This window comes from Sturnus vulgaris, chromosome 7, assembly GCF_052056855.1.
Source record: "Sturnus vulgaris isolate bStuVul1 chromosome 7, bStuVul1.hap1, whole genome shotgun sequence".
NCBI classification, from domain to species: domain Eukaryota; kingdom Metazoa; phylum Chordata; class Aves; order Passeriformes; family Sturnidae; genus Sturnus; species Sturnus vulgaris.
The window spans coordinates 7,401,525-7,423,345 of record NC_142249.1 but is presented as its reverse complement, the minus strand read 5'-3'; the positions used below and the strand labels follow the sequence as shown (position 1 = coordinate 7,423,345).

The following is a 21,821-nucleotide window of genomic DNA, read 5'->3' as shown; positions in this document are numbered from 1 at the left end:
CCTCCACCTCCAGTGGAGAAGTCAAATCACCACTGATTTTTTTTTTTAAGGCCAGTGTGGTATGTGCAGGTGAAGGATGTCAGAGTGCCTCTGTGATTGGCTTGATTATCTGAACTGTATCCCAGTAATTTAAGCAGTAGATGTGCACACTTTTAGACCCATAGGATTTTTTTGTTTCCCTGGTTTAGAACCAACTTCTGTAGCAGTAGAGGACTGTCAAATTCATACATATGCCATGGCTCTCTTTCCACTTCCTTCTCTCCCACAGTACTTAAATGATTATGTGAGATGTATGGCTTTCTAGTTGCCTGCTTTTCCAAAAATAATACCAGGATGAATGAACCTCACCTAGTCTTGACTTTTTCCCCTTTCAAGAATAAACCTTGTGATACAGAGTTAGTTAATTAGATGCATTTTTAAATGAAATGTGCCATGCCCCTTTATGTCATCCTGTTAAGGGTTTGCTTGGAAGCCAGCAAAAGCTGTAATGCAATGATCTGTGCTCCAGCTCTGTTTCCAAGGGTGTCCCAAGTCTTGTTTCTGAAAATAGTCATCTCCTGGAGCAAACCCTTGTATTGACACACCTGGGAAATAAGACTTTCCTCCCAGTTTGCTCCAGAGTGTATCTACTCAGACAGCTGCCACTGGCCTGTGATGGGACAGGCATGTTGGTGAAAGACTTTCAGTACACTTTAAAAACTGGTTAGTTATTCTCAAATAACAAAACATTATTTATTTTGTCACCAAGAAAGGTATGAAGACTCCAGTGTGCAGTGTAGGAATTGCTACGGGACAAGGCTTTGATTCTTTGTTTTTCTCCTTCTCCCCTCTGCTTTCTCACACACACACACACACACACACACACAAAACCCCCCTGATTTTTACTTCTATCCTCAAATGGCATTTCAGGCTCTAGGTTACTAGGGAAATTAAACATGTTTGCTTCTGGAATGGAATGGAATAGAATGGAATAGAATGGAATAGAATGGAATAGAATGGAATAGAATGGAATAGAATAGAATAGAATAGAATAGAATAGAATAGAATAGAATAGAATAGAATAGAATAGAATAGAATAGAATAGAATAGAATAGAATAGAATAGAATATTCTGAAATAGTGCTATTGCCAAAATGTGGGTATAGAGAAAAAAACAAGGCAGAGAGAGATGATGTTTAAAGAAATCCACAAGTCTAGTGATTTATTGCCATGATGCTCTCTATTTTGTGGAACTTAATTATTTATTCTATGTACACACATTTACACTTTTTAATTTATTTTTTTTTTATAGGTAAAAGCTGCTACAAAAAAGATTGCAAAGGCTTTTGCCATCTCTGGTCCATTCAATATCCAGTTCTTGGTGCAAGGCAACAATGTGCTGGTAAGAGCTGCTGTGAGTGTGTCAGGGCCCGTGCTGGGCTGAGGTGTGTGGGTCCTGCATCTCTGCTGTGGCCATCGTGGCAGTGGCAGCCAGGGCAAATAACCTGGCTTGTCAGAGGGTGTGGGCTGGCTCCTGCCACCCTTCCTCACACAGCTCTCCCTGCCTCCACACTGAGGTTGAAGAGAGTCTGCTTGCTTTGTCTGTCAGCTTTGTTTCACTGTGGGCTGCTGTCCTTCCCAAAATTCATCAGTTTGGAATGGAATGGACAGCACTGGGACCTGCACCTCGTCCCATGTAATGGGTCTGATATCTTCTCTCATCTTTAATTATTTTGATGTTAAATTAAGCCTTCAAAGGGATTGAAAAGAAAGCAAGATAATGTAAGTGTTTAAACTTTTACTACAAGCTATTAGGATGGTTATCTGAATAATCCTAGTAGCTATTAGCCACTGGAGTAGAGCAGATGTCTGACCCTTTCTGGGTAGCAGTTGGCTTTCTGTTGCTAATGGAAGGAGGTCAGAGGAATGTGAACAGAGTATGACTGAGGAAACAGTAAATAGGAAGAAAGCCTGACAGGAAACAGAAGAGATGCATTATTGGTGAAAATTCCTGTTTGGGCTAGGACTTGAGTAAAATGTACTTATTGTTCTTCACCTTTCCTCTGTTTCACACATGTTTTTTCAGAAACTCCACACAGGGAGAGAACAGTGTTTTCCTTCCTTGCTTTCCCACAGCAGTGCCTTTCTTTCTCTGTACAGCCCCCACTTTTCAGTTGTACCTCAACTATTCTTACCCCCTTTCACTCCACTTCATTCTCACTTACAGCAATTCCTCTTCTGCTCTTGAACTCCAAGGTGGCTTCTCAGCACGTTGCAGAACTTTTGTTACCACCTTGCCTGGGCTGAATGGCTTCCACATGTGGGTGAGGGAAGTCAGTAAGGATAGTCCTGTCATTCAGGATGTGCCATCACCACTGAGAAAGAACAGGTTGGACTTCCAGAGGTTGTTCCTAATGCCTGTGCATATGTTTCCATGCCTCTCAGCTTAGGATATAGTAAAGCATGCTTTCTGGGCAAAGTGTGGCTTTCCCTCAGTTCTAATATTCAGGGAATATTCAGAGATGGATCTCAGCTGAAGAACAGGCTGCTTGTATCTCAGGCTGGCCATTCCCCATCCCTCTTCACTGTTTTAATAATGACCCCAGTTTCTGTGTTTCTTATTTGACAGTCTGAAGAATATGTCTGCTGAGAGAACTCAGGGCTGATTTCAAAAAATATGAATCAATCTCTTTCTTGCCTGCACAGTGCCCGACCCTGATATTTCTGGTTTTTTTTACTCCCACCAGGTGATAGAGTGCAACTTGCGGGCATCACGCTCCTTCCCCTTTGTGTCCAAGACTCTGGGTGTGGACTTCATTGATGTGGCCACTAAAGTGATGATTGGAAAACAGGTCAATGAGTCATCCCTCCCCACGATGGAACATCCCATTTTTCCATCCACATATGTTGGGATTAAGGTATGGATTCCAAAAGAACCACAGAAACCCCACCATGGAACCACTATTATACAATTAGGACTTTAATGTCCAGAGAGAACAATTTACTCCTTGGCCAAAGACCAAATTGACCTTTTGTAGTGTCTATCAAGATAATCTATTTGGAAACTTTAGAGAAAAATCAGAGGAAAAATTATCCAGTGAAGCCAAATCTTCCTTTATCTTTAGCACCTAACCTAATCTGAATCCTGTTTATGAACTGCATAATAAGTTTACACTTGCAGAGTTGAACACTGAAGTTTAGGCTATTTCATAGTACTGTGTAATGCACATGTGGAGATGCTCAGCTCTGTGTTGTCAGTGCCCCCCACATTTTATGTGCAGGATCTGGGACATGGGCTGTCAAATCCACATAATCCCCTTTATATACACCACTGGTTAAAACAGGGCTGAAAGTCTTGCATGCCTTGATTTCATTAAGGCCAAGGTCTTTCTTTCCTTATATACCAAGCTTGCATACAACCCAACATAATAAACTGTATGGTAGATATTTTTGAATGCTTAGTGGAAGAAATAAAAATCTAGAACAGTGGTGCAGAAAATCCAAAGGATAGTGAGAATTGTTTATACAGAAACTTTCAAGCTTTAATAGCTTCCATATCAAGTGAAAATGGAGAAAGCAGAAAACACCTAACATCTCTCTACTAATCAAATGTTCAAAACTATTAAAATGCCAGCCAAATTTGTGTCCCAAGCCAGTCAGTCTAGATACAGCTTTATATTTTATTTTGATGCTACAAGTAGGCATTATCTGAAATTCAAACTTGAGACTTTTTTTTTTTTTTTTTTTTGGTGAGTCTGATTTATTTTTATAAATTTCTGCTATTTAGACCTGGGGCTTCAGCACTGTTGTTAGCTGAACTGTCAAGAGTTTTGTCTCTCCTGGGAACTCTGGCTACAGAGTAGAAAACCCAGCTTTATTCTTGAAAACTTCCCCACAAAGCTTTTTTTATACTGCTTGCATTCTGTGTGGATTTGTCAAATATAAAAACCTGCTAGCACCTTTGGAAGTGCTGAACTTTGAAAAATACTCCAGTTTAGCCTGTTTGTTGTTATTCATGCATCATATTTTCTATCCTCTTACAATTTATTGGTAATAGGATTTACATGGACACAGGATCCTGTTTCTTCAGCAGTTCTTAGAAGAAGATAGCAAAGTCTTTTTTTTTCTTTCTCAACATTTGTGGATTAGAGCACCACTGTTGAAGCTTTAGTGACTGAAATAATGTCTTGCCATGTTTGCTTCCAGACTGGTGCAAGTATCAGGGCCTGACCAGGATTAAATCCTGAGTAGGGAATGACTGACTAAATTTGAAATAAAAATGGGTTTAGTTGCAATACCAGAGTCTGCTCCTGCTGATGCATTTTCATGTTCATGGCAGGTAAAAATTAGGGAGGTGGTGGAAGGCTTTGCTGCTTGTTACCTTATTTTAATGTACATTAAAATAATCTGTCTTGTCTGCCATATCTCCTCTTGGGTTGGCCTCTGTAAAAATGTTACTTAGAGTGGGAACGAAACTGATCTAAAAGTCACAAAGACACACAACATTTTTTGAGAAACCTTTTGAGTTTCTCCTATCTCAATTTAACTGATCATTGTTAGGTGTCATGAAGCAGCAGCTGTATTATCTGCAGTGTTACCTTGGGAGACCTCCAAGGACAGAATTATGGCTTCAAATTTAAAAACAGATTTTGTTTTTAAGCAGAAATCTTGCTGCCTTTATGCAAATACCATTAGTAATTTAAGGTGTGGAAAAGCCCTACAGAAAATTAGTCTGTAGTAGGAAATTTTTTCCATGTTTGTTGCATGTGGTCATTGGTTCTTTAACAGAGACTTTCTTTTCCTCCCTCCCCTGCATGTTTATTATTTTAAGATCAAATTAGACAAGAGAACTCAGTGCTGTGATCTAAGTCCTCAGATACTGATACTAATACTGATCTGGGGGCTTAACATTAGCATATAAAGACAAAAAAATTACAAATGTTTATTACTAGATGGGGAGAGTGGGAAAATACAAAAATAATTTGTGAAGTTTCATCTTATTTGCACCAAAAAAGTGCATTTTTGTGGAATAGTTTTATTTCTGCAAATGAAACATTTATGGACAACAGGATTCTCTGAAAAACCGACTGGATTCAGATAGTTTCTATCCTTGTTCCATGAATTAAGTGCTTCACAGCCTTTTTGTTTAAAAATGTGTCCTTAAAATCATACTGGTAGTGGGCTGCCACTGATTGAAAACTCTGCCACTGGAATGTGAGCAGGATTAAAGAGCTAGATGATTGATTTATTGGTGGAATACATGGTTATTTGTTCCAGTCCATCAGCAAGATGCTAAGGGAACGACTTTGCCAAATAATTCTTTGCTTAGCAGCCTTGACCACTGCTTTTTTTGGATGAAATCATGTCTCTTTCTGTCACTTCCAAGCAACATAGCTGGAATTTTTATATATTTTTAAATGATCCAATTTTTTATTCTTTCTTTCACCAGGCCCCCATGTTTTCCTGGTCCAGGCTGAGAGATGCTGACCCTGTTCTCCGATGTGAAATGGCCTCTACTGGGGAGGTATCTTTTAGATTTGACTTTAAACATCATGAATCTTTGAAAGTGATCTTATTACTGCCTGAATCATGATGGCATCTGTTGCTTCTTCAGAAAATTGAAAACATCTTTCTTATCTGTAAAACCCACAATGTCCTGGAAAACCCAGTTTTTTCAGCCACTGGATGTCCCTCTTTACCTGCATGCCAGCTCCCTGAGTTGGACCTGGTCGGTGTGACAGCCTGAAATGAGTTTATCTGAGAGCTGCTGGGTTTTGGGGGGCTGTTTTATGACTTGTGTGCTTCTGGACAGGTCAGTGGTGGCAGCTCCCAGCCCCCACGGACACTTGCCACATGCAAGTGCCACTTGCCCCATGCCACATGTTGCCACAGCAGCAACACGGGGACCCCTAGGCATGAGTGGTTGGTCTTGGGATGTGCCAGTTGCTTAGAGGCAAAAATGTGTGGTGTTTTCTTGTTGCCTGATAACCATCAAGGCATGTCCCAGGGTGCAAAATGCCAGCAAGAGGCAGTAAGGTGTGGTGGCTGCAGGGTGAGCCTGGGCAGCTTTCCCCACCCTTTGTGCAGCCAGGCTGTGAGATGCTGCTGGAATGTCTCCTGGTGTGCCTGTGGCATGCACAGGGCTGGGCATCTTCCTGCCCAGGCTCAGCATCCTCACCCTCCTCATAGGTTTCCATCCAATGCCACCTGAAATGACGCTGACTCACAAAAGGGTTTTTTTATGAGTTATTGCTGAGCTATCAAGGGTGTCCATAGATACACCCAAGTGATTTTTACATTTTATGTGTTCTGTCGCTTCTAGAATGAGTTGCAGTAGCAAAAACTTATTCTGGGCCAGAACACCCTTTTGGAAAGTGATGAAACACTGAGGCCATTTGATCATCACTAGGCAGGTGGCAGAGCCTGGGCTGCTCTCTTGGATGTGTGTTTGGGTATGTCAGAAGGAGCTGTTTTCATTAGGGGAAAATTACCATTTAGTATCTCCCCAGATACAAAGTAAGAACAGCCTTAGGTCTCCTACATCTTTCCAGAATTACTTTATTTTACTTTTCATAATGTGCTGGAAATCAGTATAGCAGAAGATTTCCTTTCAGTATAGTTAATGGGCAGAAAAAAGTCAAGTGACTTCTGTGACTTCCTGATTTTCAGAACAAAATTGACTACACAGACAACCTCCTCACCAAAAAAAGAATAAAAATGTAACTAGGGACAAGAATTATTTTTCTGGGCTTTATACAGAGTTAGAGATTACCATGGTCATAAAGGAGGGATTATTAACTTTTATGTGTTGGAAAGATCCATATTCACAAATGCCATAAAGTGTGACAGTTATGAGAGTCATTCTTATAGTGAAGTAAGGATAATAACTTGCTTTGGGTAAAATGCTCAGTTATTCCTCACAGACATTTTTCACACACATGACTTGATCTGGGCTTGAATTTGTCACATCTGTCTGGCAGAGATTTATTTTGCTGGAAGCCATAGTTGCCACAATAGGAGAGGGCACAGTGCTGGGGGTCCCTTTGAGTGCTGTGGCTGTGGACCATGCCATGGTGATAAACCTCTCCTACAAGGGAGGCTCTGTCTGTCACCCTAAAAAGTCCAGGAATACCGAATATAGATACACTGTATCATGTTGTCATGACTTCTTTTATCCCTTCCCTCCTGGAATTTTTGTTTGTTTAGTTGTTCTGGTTTTTTTTTTTTTTTTTTTTTTTTTTTTTTTTTTTTACTTCAGCAGACCTGGCAAATCATAATTTATTTTTCATGAAATACTGGTTTCTGCTCACCATGGTGAGACCATGAATGTGAGGGCTCACTCTGGGATGGGAAGGACCAGAAGAGGAAAATGGGAGAGCAATTCTCAATCAGCTCCTTTATCCTATCTGTATATGTTGGAAGATTTGTTATTTTTAAAGAGAAAAATCAGTGACAGTTTCTGCTTCTGATTGTTTTTCAACAAGTCTGGAGCTGACCAGAAAAAGTGAAAGTTTGTTGTTTGTTTGTTTTTTTTTTAATTTTAAACCTTCACTATAGCTCACACAGAATTACCAGAATTCCAAATTTGGGTTGGGAATGCAGTTCAGCTCTTTCAGAAGATTGTTGTCATATGATAGTCTGTGAGCAACTAAACTCCACATCCAGTTCTGACTGCTGGAGAGCTGCTAAATGACTCTTGCTGGTTTCTTCCTCAACTATTTCTTTAAAATTATAATTTATTTAAAATAAATTATTATAAATTGGCCTGATTGCTTTGTTCTTAAGTAAATACTAAAAATTTACTTGAATTTTGTTCATCTGTGGGCTTTCAATGGGAAAGCATCTTTATATCTTGTGATTTTCCTTCACAAGAAATGCCAGGAGTACCTGAGAGCACAAACACTGCCTTACCCTGGTTTGCAGGCACACATTGGAACAAGACTGTGTGCACAGCTCTCACTGGTGTCTAAGCCTTCTATAATCTTCAATAATTTCCAGTGCCATCCCAAACATTGGAGCAGAGGCTGTGTACAGCATCCCAATAACTTAGCAGAATCGTTACTCCTCAGTGTGCTGTTTGAAGCTAAACTGTTGCTTATTCCTCCATTATTTCTTCATTAAAATTACGAGATTTGTCTGCAATGATTTTCTGATTTATTCCCTTCCACGTGCCTGCAGGCTCCATGCAGAGCAGTCTGACTTCTTCAAGCAGAAACAAAAGATCCTGCTTGAAAATCTCATTCCTGTTTCTTTTTAAAGCAATGTTTGTGGGCTGTTTTTGGTTTTCCCCTCATGCATTCTTTGTGCCTTTCTGCAGGTTGCATGCTTTGGGGACGATGTGCACTCTGCTTTCCAGAAGGCTCTGCTTGCCACAGGGTTTAAATTTCCTAAGGAAGGAATTTTGATTGGAATCCAGGTGAGTCCTTAAAATCAAAGCTAAAAAAGGACCAACACAGAGGAACTCAGTAGCTTCTGCCTTGTTTTCATTTATGTGGCTTTGGCTTAAATGTGTTCTCTGCACTTCATCCTGAAGTGCAGTAAGACAGTGAGGAATAAACACCATGGAGGGATCTTTACTGGATTCAATAAGGTTGTTCATGTGGGTTTTCCCTTTCTCCTGATAATTTCTACTGGCAACTACAGAAGTTTGCTGGGGAAGACCCTTGGGGATGGCTGCAAGCAGAGACTTGGGATCAGAGAGCTCTGAGATCTGTTTCTGGGTGAACAAGGGCTGTAAATGGTCAGTTCAGAGGAATATCCCAACCAGAACCCTGTGCTCCCTCCCAAACAGGAGCCCTGGCCCTGTTACTTTCCAATCATATAAACTCCCTTCATCTGTGCATTGCCTCTTGTCCTTTTCCAACCCATTCTCCTCCAAACCTCCCAAATGGGGAGGCAGTTCCTAAGCTGCAAAGCTGGATCTGCTAAGCTTTCTCCATGAAGGCACATTTCCTTCCAGCAGAGCTGCAGCATCACTGGCAGTGCAGAAAAGCTGATGTTGGGGTGTTGTGGGCTTTATTGGTGTAATGCTCTCACATTCCTCTCCTCACTGGAGTCACAATGGGAATGTACTTGAGTGCACTGGGGTGAGGGGTTAAAGGACATCAGTCTGTCACCAAAACTGTGGCAATAGAAGAAGTTCTCCAACAACACCTTGTAAGTGTTAGAGAATCAGGCAGTACTTTATTCTGACCATGTTTTTATTCTAGCTAGGATGTGCAATAGAAATCATTCCATCCACAGGTTGTACAGTGGAAATCATTCCATTACACAGAGTTCTTTAGCAGACTTTTCACATGTTGGTGCATCAAAACCCCCAAGAAATTCTTCTTTATTGGTTCTATATTACACAATTCTTAGTATTCAGTCTTCTGTTTGTTATTGATTTCTTCACCTTCAATGCTAATCTGGTTCTCCTTCTTTGATTCTCTTACCAATCTTTTCCCAGACCAGGTGTCTCCAACCACACCAAGGGGTCATGTCTATTAATGTCCATTTATCTCCTCTGTGTCTTCTGGCTCCTTCCAGTTTGTAGGTGTTAAACTCTCAAAATCTAGGAATCTTCTTTTTGTTGATTGCCATCAGATCTCACACAGTGAAACTCAAACTCCTGGTGAACAGTCTTTTGAAGAGAAACCCCAATTCCCTACCCCCTTGTCAAAGGCAGACAAACCCCTGACTACAGTTACTTAAAAATTTAGATGTTGTATAATTTCCAGCAAGTCTTCACCCTGCCCCCCACTTTTCTGCCATCAATCCTTTCCCTGTTTGATGACTCTGCACAGCCAGGTCTTGTTCCCTGTCCTACAGCTCCTGTGAGCCAGAATTAACTCAGAAATGAAGAGCCAATGCTACATTTTTCTAGGGATGTTTCTGGTTTCCACACTTTGCCAGAGCTACCTCTAAGGGATTTCCTCTTGGACACAGACTGCATGACTCCATGCTAAAGCAGAGCTTGGACTTTATGTTTCCATCTCTTGTCATCACTGGAAGCTGGTCTGTGTGACAGAAAGTTTAAGTGATGTCATTATGGGAATGCTCTCCAGTGCAATGGGTTCTGCAAAGAGCCTTTGTGTGAGGAAGTTGCCCATGGGTTTGCCTTAGGAGCAGCCCTGCCCCTTTCACAGGCCTGGATCAGCAAGGAGGTTGTGTGCTTCAGGATGAACAGGGTGCTAGGCAGAAAAGAAAAAAGTCTTGGTTCTTTATCAACAAATAGTTACTGACTGCATAGGGTGCTGAAATCAAAGACACTTGCAAAGTTCCTCAAAAATTCATACACTTCCAATCCATCTAGAACATTCTTGGGTCCCATAAAACCATCTGATTGCTTCCTGCCATTTTCACATTGTGCTTGCAAAAAGCTTATCCTCTACATGACTGCATAAAGCTGATAAAACAAATATATTTGTTTTATCATAGGATAGATGAATTTGCCTGTGGGACAACTGGGGTGTGAAAAATGTCCTTTGGCTGTTTGTGCCAGCAGAGGGTGTGAAGGAAGTGTATGAAAAGCAGCCAGAAAGGAACATGACTTCTGCTAACAAGGATTACTGCTGGGTCCTTAAATGTCAACATATATACACACATCTGGAGATGGAAGCAGTTGCTCTAAGTTGCCTCTAATTAGCAGAAAAATTACTTGCTACCTAGATAAAGTTTAAAAGTTCAGTATGAAGCTCTGGGCAGTTGGTACTGTATGTCTACTGTATATACTGCATTTTTTAAAACAGCATTTAAAAAAGGACAAAAGCAAAGCCAGGAGGAGAAAAAAGGAGAGAGAGCAGTGTTTAAAATTTAAGTGTATTTTCTGGATAGCAGCTAAAGGGGAGTGGGCAGAGAAAAAGTAATTTTAGCTATAGAAAGCATTTATGTAAGTTCTGTGTCAGTAGCTGTTAAACTGAGTGAAATGTTCTTTGTACAAAGGTGCTAAAAAAAAAAGAAGAGAAAAAGAAAACAAAGCCAAAAGCTCAACTCCACAAACCTTTTAAAAGTAGTCAGATTCTGTCTTTTTAATGAGTGGTTTACAGTTCATTTTCTTGCAAAATAAACTTAAAAACATCAGATCAATCGCTTAAAGATCTCTCTGCATCTCAGCATATTTCTTCTATAATTAAACTCCAAATCAAGAGGCATAAAGTTGATTCTGAGAACCAGGTATTGTCCCCTCTCCAGTCTGGAGGTTGTCACCTATATACTTTGCTTTGAAACAGAAGGGAAATAAAGCCCTGTGAGAAGGGAAGGTTGAAATGTTGATCCTCACCTGACATGTGGACTATAAGTGGTCTTTGAGAAAAAAGGGAGCCACTCACTACAGAAACAAGAGGCACAAGGAATGAGGTATCAGGCAGGCTGTGAACACCAGCACTGTTCTCATTTCAATCACAAGCATGAACCCACCTTCCTCATACAGGCAAAATTGTTGGGGTGTCCTCACAGGGAAATGCAGCCTCAGGACAGATAGCACATAGCCTCTCTCGACCATCACTGACTATTTTCAAACGGCAGGATGATTTCTGCAACCTGTTCTGGTGCTCTGGGGGCTGATCATTGTCAGGAGCACATGCACAAGCCCCCCTTGGTTGTCTCCAAGGAAGGTTCTGTGATTCACCTGTAGGAAATGGGGAGCTCAAAGCACACCCCAGTTTTGAAGGCTTCCTTGCTTCATGACTAACATTTGCTCTGATTTTTAGACTGGATTTTTTATCTGTTGCAGAGAGAGAAATAAGAAGCAAAACGATCTTGAATTCTGCTTCTCTCCAAAGTAGCTAGGCTCATATTTCAGTGATTTGGTATGCTGCACATTTATACCTTTGCTATTAATCATGTTGAGGTGAGAGGACACTGCCTTTTTGAAGGCAAAAGTCAAATAGATATAGTTAACAGGAGTAGAGAGGGAGATCTTGCTTTCCTTGCAAATGTTTCTGGGGTGTTTTGCAAATCAAGAGTCCAATTGTACTGCTGTGATCTGTGGTCCCAGCTGAGCCCAGTATGCCCAGGCAATGAACCCACCTTGGTGGGGAGCTTCCAGGCTGGAGTGCAGTTCCAGTGGTAATCCTGCTGGTGCCATGCTGAGCTGTGGATAACCAAGATATCATCCCCAAGGCCAGGCAGGTGAGTGCTCCTTGGTGTCCAGGGCACAGCAGAAGGCAGGCTGGGCAGCTGGTGGGGACTGGGAACCTGCTGGGTTGTCCTTCAGCTGTGAGCACTGCACAGGTCAGGGATCCCCAGGATCTGAGAGGTCTGATGCTCTCCCAGGGTACGTGGAGTACAACTTCCATCCTAGACAAATGAACCACTGGCAATTTATGAGAGCTGGTCACCTACCTCTTCCCACAATCTGGAGAAATCTGGGATGCTGAAACCCTGAGCTGGCCATTAAATAATTTATATTTTATGCAAAAGGAGTTGAAAAGCTAGGTTTTTTCCTTTCCTGATTGGGCTATTCAATGATATCTCTGAGATGGAGTCCATCTGTCTTCCATTTATGCTGGTGAGCACAAGATGCAGAAGCATTGATAGAGTATTTTATTTTTAAATCCTGGCACTTCAAGTCTGTTGTTTCAAGGTAACCTTCTGCCTTGGTTCCTTACATACCAGAATGTTTGCATACTCCACAGTGGATTTGGATACAAAATTCAAGATTTTCACAGGAGAAGGGTTGGCTTCATTTAGAGCTGGATCTCAGTGAGAACTGATGTAGCTGTATTGAAAGAGCTAAGGATGTAGCCCTTTACAAATAGGAAGGCTTGCTAGAAAACGTAAAGAGTTATAAGAAATGGAACTTTTCAGATAAAGGAAAAAAAAAAAAATTCTCCTATAATAAATACCTTCCACGGAGTAAATCTGCTTGTACTTTTCACCTTTAGTAACTAATGGTTTCTTACACAGGTTATTTCAGCCAGCTTGTAAATCTGAGGCTGCTCCGATGCAAGCTGACAGCTGTAATTTCTTTTCATAGAGAGGCTGTTTTATGTGTCACAAGTGTTCAGTACATGTTTGATAGAAGTTTATAATACTGTTGTGAAAGCCAACACCCCTGACCAGAAGGCAGAACAATTCTCTCTGACTGGGAAGCTGCCAACCCTGTCACGTTGTATATTTATATTTTCCAGCTAATGTACAGAATGAGATGGCTTTCAGAATGAGCGCTCAGAAAAAAAACCCCCAACCTGTTTAGTCCTTTTCTTCTTAGGAAATGGTTGACCCTCCAGGATATTGCTCTCTCATCCATAAAAGTCGGGTTATCAGTAGCTCCAGCAGGAACAAGGGAGCTTGTAATAATCTTACTTGCAAATGTGCATCAGACCAGACCAGGCTAAGGTTAAAAGCAAGGTTTGGCTTGCCTTGGCAGTGAGAAGGGCGTGTGCTGCCTCTGATATTTGCATTGCTGTACCTTCAACATCCCAAAAATACTTAGGCTGATACTTCTGCTCACCTGTTACTCCAAAACAGCTTGTGCTAGCATAGATGTCTACAGCAGGTGGTTATACCTTTCTAAATGATGTTGAATCTATCCATTTTATTTACATTTATTTATATCTATGATATTGATAAGCATTATATGAGAGTCTTTCAGAGGTGCTGCAAGTCAGGCACTCGGGTCCTCATGGGAATATGACATCCCAGTCTCCTGGCTCCATTTCCATATGCCCACAGGACTTGGCAATGAACTCACACATGCACAAGCTCTTATTGGTGTGAATGTGCAAACAGAGCATTCAAAGGCAGCCCAAATCCCATCCATATATGCTATCTGCCAGAAAAGAAAGCAAATGTTTGAGCAATGATTGAAAATATATTGAGTTAAGAACTGAGGAGACTCTAGTTGGTGTATTTGAGAAGGCAATTGCCCAGATATTTCATATCCAGTAGTAAATCTTTACTGGTTGCAGTCTGACTTAGGATGGGAATGCTTATTGTGGTGTAACAAAATATGTCTTAGCTCAGAGTGACTTGGGCTTCAGGATCCAGACAGTTGTCTTGGGAATGGTGCTGTACATGCACATGCAGACATTTCTGTCCAGGCACACACTCAGCACAGAAAGGTGTATTGCCTCTTAGCACAGTGGGGAGGAGCTTCATGTTGCCCAAAAATGTGCTGTTCCAAATCCTACTTTTGGTGCTACATCTAAAAAATTTCCTTTTTCAGAAGTCCTTCCGCCCCAGATTCCTCAGTGTAGCAGAGCTACTGCATAAGCAAGGCTTCAAGGTAGGTGCTTCCACTCAGTTAAAGCTAGAGAGCTTTCAAAATCTCAGATGTCCTCAGCCTGCTACAGGAATGCTGGAGTTTCTCTGGAGGTAGAGAAAAGAGGGTATTTTCAATGTACAACAGGGATTTTTAGCTGAGTGATCCATAAAGTCAGCAGGTACCCCCCAATTAAAAGTTTTTGTGATTGTTTAATTGAGCATATGGGTCTGTGTGTGAGGGTAGCAACAACCCTGGCTCTGCTATAAGCCTGCAGCTGAGATGGACAATATACACTGCCCCAAGAAACAAAATTTTTTTTGTTGCTTTGTTTCTCCAAGAAACAAAATTGCCAATAGGATGCCATGTATGTCAGGAGATAAGGAAAGGAAAACCTTTTGTATGCATAGTGCTACATTTTCAGATACACAAACTTTGTGGTGTTTACATGACTCTTGTAACTCCTCTGTATTATTTTGCATCCATATCTCTATGGAAAAGCAACACAGCCACTGGTGAGAGTTCTACTTTTCAAAACTTAGCACTACGCACCAAAAAGAAAATAAACATGGCAAAAAAAAAAATTACAAGTGATTGAACTTAAGCCTAATTGAAAGTCACAGTGATTTACGTTTCCCTAAGGCACTTCACTGCTTCTGGAAGTGCTACTACCATTCACTGACTGTCATCCATCAGGAAATCACAGATTACAGAAAGTTGGGAAGGTTGTTCTGTTTGTTCTCTGTGTGTCTCTCTATATGGACAGACACCATTTTTATGAAAAATGCCCTCCAAAACCACCTCTGACAACAAGGCTGTGTGTTGGTCAGGCCCACGTGAGTTCAATGAAAAGTTTTGGTATTGTGAAGTACATAATAAATAACCTTTTTTTTTTCTTTTCTGGGACAGCTTTATGCCACAGAAGCAACCTCAGCCTGGCTCAATGCTAATGGCATCCCAGCCAGTCCTGTGGCATGGCCATCACAGGAAAGCCAGAGTCCAGACCTGCCTTCAGTCAGGAGGTAAGAGAGCCACTCACCTTGCCAAATTTGTGTTTGCAACCCAGGACAGCAAATGCAAGGGGCAAATCGCTGGTCCTGTTGAGATCAATGGTAAGGATTTAATAGGACTTTGAATTCAATCCAAAAGTTTTGGTTTATCTGATTCTGTCTGGAATTGCCACAGCAGGGAAGTTTTAGCTTAGTATGGCTTAGATGTATTGCTCCTTGTTATATTTTCATACAAGGATAGATGAAATCTGAATATTTAGCCTTTTCCTGACAGTCACTCATGCCTTTAACAGAGTTGTGCTGAGCTGTATCAAGGCTGAATATTGCTTTGCAATGCTGACTGCAACTGAGATAAGTCCAAAATCCTGAATAAAGCTTAGTGCCTTAACCCCTCAACCCTTGTTTCTTGAGCAAAGACTAAGCTCAAATGACATTTTCCAGCATTGTTTAGCTGCTTGCCTGTGCTATTCATCAGAGGTTTTTATTAGGAAGGACACACTGTCATGCTGTCTTGTGCATTGTCTCTTCAGGCTGGTGATGGATGGGAAAATAGATCTGGTGATTAACCTGCCCAACAGCAACACCAGGTTTGTCCATGATAATTATGTGATCCGGAGGATGGCTATTGACAGTGGGATTGCTCTGCTCACTAACTTCAAGGTACTTCCCATATTGCTCTTTCTCCTCTTAGACATAAGAGCCTTCAGAGCTTCCAAGCCCTTGTGACCGTAGATTCCAGTCTGTTTGGACCCTCATTATCTCTGACAAATGACATTATTTATATCTGAAAATCGTGACAACACAGTGGTTTAAATATATCTTCTTTCTGCTACTATACAAAATGACATTGCTCTGAGTAAAACAAAACGAAACAAAACCAAACAAAAAATATAAATTCTGAAGTCCTGAGTTCTGCACTGTGCAGATGAAATTGTTGCTGCATCATTTTAACTTCAGAGCAAACATCTCAGGGTTGCATGTAATATCTTTAAATTAGGCGTGGAAAGCGCTTTTTAGTGGAAAATTATCCTGGTATGGTCCTTAAACCTTAGAGCAGGATGTAGTTGTGCTTTCTTGAATGATCCTTGGGGCAGTCCAGTTCAGAAGTGGCACCCAAGTGGAATTGCTGCCTGTCCTGTTGTAGTCCCAGCTGCCAGCCTTTATGGGTTTGTAGCTCCTGACAAACCCCTTTCACACACTGATGGGGAGCAGATATTAGGCAATGCAAAGTGGGATCCTGCTGCCAGCAGTGCATCGCCTTCCTTTACAAGTGTCACGAAAGAGCCTCATCTGGTTCTCGTTAAGCACAGCAGCCAAACTCCCACTGATTTTGGTGGGCACTGACATGGAACCCAGTGACTTGAACTGGTGTCCAGCTGTTCAAAATCTTCTGCTGTGATTGGAGTGAGTGCAGAGCAGGGAGGAAGACGAGCTGAAGGCTGATGGGACAATGGCCAGACATGATCAGCAGGAATGGGGAATTGAAGATACATCCTTTGCCTACTAGCAAAACATTCTGACAACCACAACAAGGGTCCCCATGGAAAACTTATTATCACACCTGCTTGATGCCTTTCACTAATTGTTTGGATTGTAGAGTTTTAATCTCTGAGTTTCAGAGCTGGGACAGAGCTGTCTTGCAAAGGAACCTGGGCACATCTACATCTCTCCAGCTGGCTCCAGAGGGCTGGAGTCAGCTCCTGTGCACAGTCACCTTGAAATTGGTATTGATTTGGATGAACTCAAGGGCTGGACCTGCAGCAGGAAGTTTCAGGGTGACAGAGCAGCAGTGTGGAGCCTGATCTGTCATGCAGCCTTGCAATGCTCAGTCCTCCTCTGCTTTGTATTGACAGGTGACAAAGCTTTTTGCTGAAGCTCTCGAATACTCTGGAAAATTGGACTCCAGGAGTCTCTTCCACTACAGACAGACTGACAATGGAAACGCTGCATAGAACTCTCTCCAGCCTGCAATCTTCTGGTGCCTTGAAGAAGAGCTAATTTCAGATCATCCACCTAACCATCTTTCCATGTATTTTGCTTTTGTTTGGTCTTTTAGCCTGAAGATTTGATGGGAGAAGAAGGCTGCATGTGTGTGTCCTGGAATTGCTTCCAAGTTCTGCTCAGTCCTTCAGGCTATTATCATTACTATTTTTTACATTCTCGTTCAATATTGTGAATTCAGGTGCCTCTCCCTGTATCATAAAGACTCTTTCTCAGCGTTGTTTCTGGCTTCAGAAAGGGATAACTCCCCAAAGACTTCCACCTGTTGCTGTCCAACATTTCCTGCCGTGATTATGGGCATTAAAATCAAATCCTTTGAAAATGAAGTGAAAGTGTTGCAGTGCTTTACCCCCTCCCAATTAAACGACCCTTTCATCTTCATTCCCACCTCCTCTGCTGCTTTTTCAGCTCTACCAAGACCAACTTTTGAGCCAGGCTTTATTTCTGGTTGCCATCCCAAGTGCTCTTTCCATGGTATTTCTTCAGTACTATATTTTGTGATGAACACAACCCTGCCTGCTGTGCACAGGGAGAGCTTTGCACTTTTAGAGGAGAGATGTTATTTTAAAAAATCACAACAACAACAAAAACCCCCAAGCCAACCAAAACTCCAGAAGAGCCCAAAGGCATCAATTGTTCACCCATTCAGTTGTGAAATGGGTGACTAATGGTGGTTAATGAAGCAGCACTCTAAAGGCAACCTGCACATATTTTTTCAGTGGCAAAAATCCCATTAACAGCTGGTATCATCTCACATCCACCTATCCTGCTTTCACCTCTAGTAGGGAAAAAAAATTGTTCTTCTTTTATTTTGTCACTCATCTCATGTTGAAAATGAAATAAATTCCCAGATTGTGACAGCTACTCATTCTTAAATTCTGCATGGCCCAGATTCTGCTCTTGTTTTTTTTAAGTCTTCTTTTTAAAGCACAGATGAACACTGGTCTGTTAGGAAACCATCACTCTTATATGTGACAGTGACCACATCATTTAGTGCAGAGCTTCTGAAATGCCTCAGAAGTGAGGAGGTGCTGGGAAAAGAGCAGTAGGACACCTTCAGCTGTGTGCATTCAAGAGAAAGGAGAAGCCCTGATCCCCCAAGATGGACATGTGAAATCCAAGTGAAGAGATAGAAGATAGAGCAGTGGGCTAACAAATATTGGAGAGACGGGAACTTTTACAAAGGGGCTGCCAGTTCTGGAAAAATAGGAAAACTCTGCTATTAATTCAACTTTGTTAACCAGTTAACCAGGCTCCTGTGCTAGTTAGCTGGCATTGTGGGTGTAACTGTTGCCTGGAAAGGCAGACCTGGAACAGAGACTAGACAGATCAAAAGGGATAAAATAGGTATTTATTGAAAGGATACACCTTGGGCAGTGCAAAAGCCTGGCCAGGGCTACACCCAGATCAAATCCAAGATGGATCCTGGTCACGAGTTTTTACACTTTGATAAGTTTTGTTCACCTACGTATTGGGGTCAATTATCCATCCACAGCCTCAGGCTATGAAGTCTCAGCCCCTGCCTTGCCCCCTTTCCCTCGCTGTTGCTTCTGCTTCTTGGGTATCATTGTCCTTAATTCTCCAGCTAGAAAGGGATTGTTTTGTCTGACTCCCCTGTGAAGAGACCTTACTAACACTTCATATGAAGTTTCAGAGTTACACACTAAGCAGCAGAGATTCTGAAACATATAAAAGCTAAAAGCCAAGGCATCATTTTTATGTATACTTGTATATATACATAGCTGTTTCTGCAGCAGCTGCAGGTACTTAGTCCTCAGTTTCTTTGGTGTCCAAAGGCTCTCATACAATTGGAGTGGAATCCTGTAGAGGAACACAACAGGGCTGAATACAGACTGAGTACTCTGTAATTAATGCAGTAATGTTAATGTTTTGCTACTAAACACTGGGTCCTTGCTCCCACCGTGAAGCAAGTGACAGGAGTGTCTTTTCTCACTCAGACCCATCAATACATGCCCCATCCCCTGGGCTGCCTTAATTCCATCTCCTTTTGGCATCTCTTCCCCTCCCTCCCCGCTGCTCTGACCGATGCAAGATGAAACTCCAACTTCTGTCACGGTCAGAAGAAGTCAAGAAATCATCCTCCAGCTTAATTCAGGCCGACAGTGATGCTTGGCTGATTTTTTTTCTTGATATGCTTTTCTTTTTTTGTGCGGACACTATAGGAAAAGATTTTTAAGTATCTACAGCTGTTGGGATCAATGCAGAGCTAAAAAAAAGTTACAATTAGTATCCTTTGTACCAAGCTCATCTCTGCTCTCAACAGATTCTCTCTTACAAATGTCTTTTTCTTATTAATCTTGGGGAGGTTGACAATGATAGATGAAAGAGGAGGCTGTTCAGAGTTAAGAAATATCCTAATCTACGAGCACTCAAATAATTTTACTCTTTTTTACTCTCTTAAAAGAGAGCTGATAAAAGAGATTCATGAAGGTATAAGAGACAGTACAAAGCACAACTTCTGAGATAAGCACAAGAAATGGTGACAAGAGCTGTGATGAAATATAAAGGGAACTAATTTTTAGTAACAGTGGGGTTTTTTTCTCAGTAGTCAGTCTGCTGAGCACACTTTGGAGGATAAGTTCTCCAAGTGTGCTGAATGATGGGAAGTTCTGGAGGCTTGATTTCCCAGGAGACACTGTTGAATATTGAAGTCAGGCTCTTTGTCCAGCTGATCACCTTCCTGGCTTTACTCTTCTGAACTTAGCACCCTTTAAATCACTTCGGGATTGCTCAGGCAGCCCCTGCACAGGTTAGGAACAAAGCTGGGATAGTTTGGCTTGGTGAAAGCAAAAAAGAAAATAATATAAGAGACTGGACAACGTAGTGCTGTCCCTTTCTGCTTTCCTGATAGAGCTCTTAAAACACAGCAAGATGAAAGTGTGTTCTTTATATAAATAAAAGAAAAAAACATTGTGAAAAACTTTAGGAAACCTCTTTGCTCTGAGGCCATTTTAAACAGTCAAAGTCAGGTTTGTGGCAGTCCTAGGAAGTAGAAACAACTCCATGATCTGAAAGAGCTCTTGGCAGTGAGCAGAGAAATGAGTCTTGCTTGACTTGCAGGTTGCTGGATCTCCTGGACTGGATGTTGCCACCAGCCTTTAAGGCATCTTCTTTTCCTTCCCCCACATACCACGTATATTTTGCACTCTCAGGGTTTATTTATGCTTTATTTCTCTGTGCTTGCATCAGAGGCATCTAGGAGTGTGTCTGGGAGGTCAGCACCTCTGTATCTTTGTAATGAAGGGATCAATAAAAGTAGGGAAGGATTGGGAGTTTTCCCTGCACTAAGACCCAGCAGTGCAGTGTCTGCTGTGCCAAGCCTTGATGCTCAGCTGCTGCCTGTATCCCAAACACTTGGCAGGAGGGTGGGCTCATGCAGCAGCCCCCATGAGGTGATTAACAAGAAAGGACCTCTGGCTCCTTCTGTTCCTTGTGTTTCTAACACCAAGCCACGGGCAGAGCAGCCTGGGCCTTGGGAAGGTTCTGCTGCCACCTCTGCATGGACAGGAGGTGCTGCCCTGCCAGGTGAAGCATATGGGCACTACTGCATCAGCACATCTGCAGGACATGGAAATCTGCTCTGCTACAACAGCCAGCTGCCAAACAATCCCCAAACCCTCTGTTTTTCTTCCTTCTGCATCTTAATGCCTACCACTGCATAATGTAATTTATAAGGAGTAATCTAGTTATGCTGTAACATTTGTTTCACCTTTACATTGAAGAGAATTTGAATATGAACCTTTTGATGTGGCCTAATTAAATGGAGAATATTTCGTCAGTATCTAGGTAGGCTAAACTCTCCCTCATCCTCATAATTAAAATATATTGAATTCTGCAGGCTGATAGTACCACTTGAGATAAACCCTTTTAATTTAGGGAAGTTTGTAACGATGAAACTGAAAGACAAAAGCATTTGTTGCAAATCATGTTCAAGCCTTATGATAATGAACTTTTGGGAAACAATGAATAATTTCTAGGGAGTAATGCTAGTGCTTTGGGACTACTGTAATCTTGGATGAATGCTCTGGATTGTCTAAGACAATATCCAAGGGTGGCAAGTGCAGCTGTTTTGCAAGGAGCTGCAAGGAGTGCCGAGGGTTTGTAGTTCTGTCAGAGCTCATCCTCGCAGGGGAGGTTTCCTGTTATTAAAGACCAGTATTTTTACTCGTGTACCATGAAGTTTCTGATGGATATGGAGTTTTGCTGGTCTCTATGGAGTTGCTTGCACTAGTGCAAAGCCAGCATAATGTTGCTGTGCTGATTGTACATTACTTTTAGCCTCTGGGGTAAATGATCACTCAAGATATTAATACGGAGAATCAGGTGCCTTTTGAGGAAAAAAATATTTGCTCTTCCAGCTCTAGATAATCTTGTCCTTTTTTCTGATTTCCTGAGCATTACTGAATGCTGCCAAGCTCTTCTCCTTCAAGATCTCTTCTACTAATGAGACCTCATTCTAGCTTAAAGTGTCCCTCTGCTATTCAGAGTCTTTGAGAGGCATTGCAATCCATCCGCTTCTGTCAGAAGCACTGGGAACAACTCTTAGAAAAGTGGCTTATGTTCTGACTAAGCATCACAGGCTGTGGGCTGAGCTGTTTGCTGCCTGTCAGGATTCATGGGAGACAA

At 41.7% G+C, this 21,821-nt stretch overlaps 1 protein-coding gene across 1 annotated transcript in view; it reads left to right on the top strand.

The window, feature by feature from the left end:
• The window catches only part of CPS1 (carbamoyl-phosphate synthase 1), a 66,931-nt gene extending 49,431 nt beyond the window's left edge, over positions 1 to 17,500 (top strand). The window contains exons 22-29 of the mRNA XM_088167500.1: positions 1,291 to 1,380; positions 2,726 to 2,896; positions 5,428 to 5,502; positions 8,296 to 8,394; positions 14,128 to 14,187; positions 15,073 to 15,185; positions 15,704 to 15,833; positions 17,027 to 17,500. Coding sequence (XP_088023626.1) covers positions 1,291 to 1,380; positions 2,726 to 2,896; positions 5,428 to 5,502; positions 8,296 to 8,394; positions 14,128 to 14,187; positions 15,073 to 15,185; positions 15,704 to 15,833; positions 17,027 to 17,125 — 837 coding nt within the window. The 3' untranslated portion in view covers positions 17,126 to 17,500. The remainder of the gene's footprint in view (positions 1 to 1,290; positions 1,381 to 2,725; positions 2,897 to 5,427; positions 5,503 to 8,295; positions 8,395 to 14,127; positions 14,188 to 15,072; positions 15,186 to 15,703; positions 15,834 to 17,026) is intronic.
• Positions 17,501 to 21,821: the final 4,321 nt, after the last annotated feature.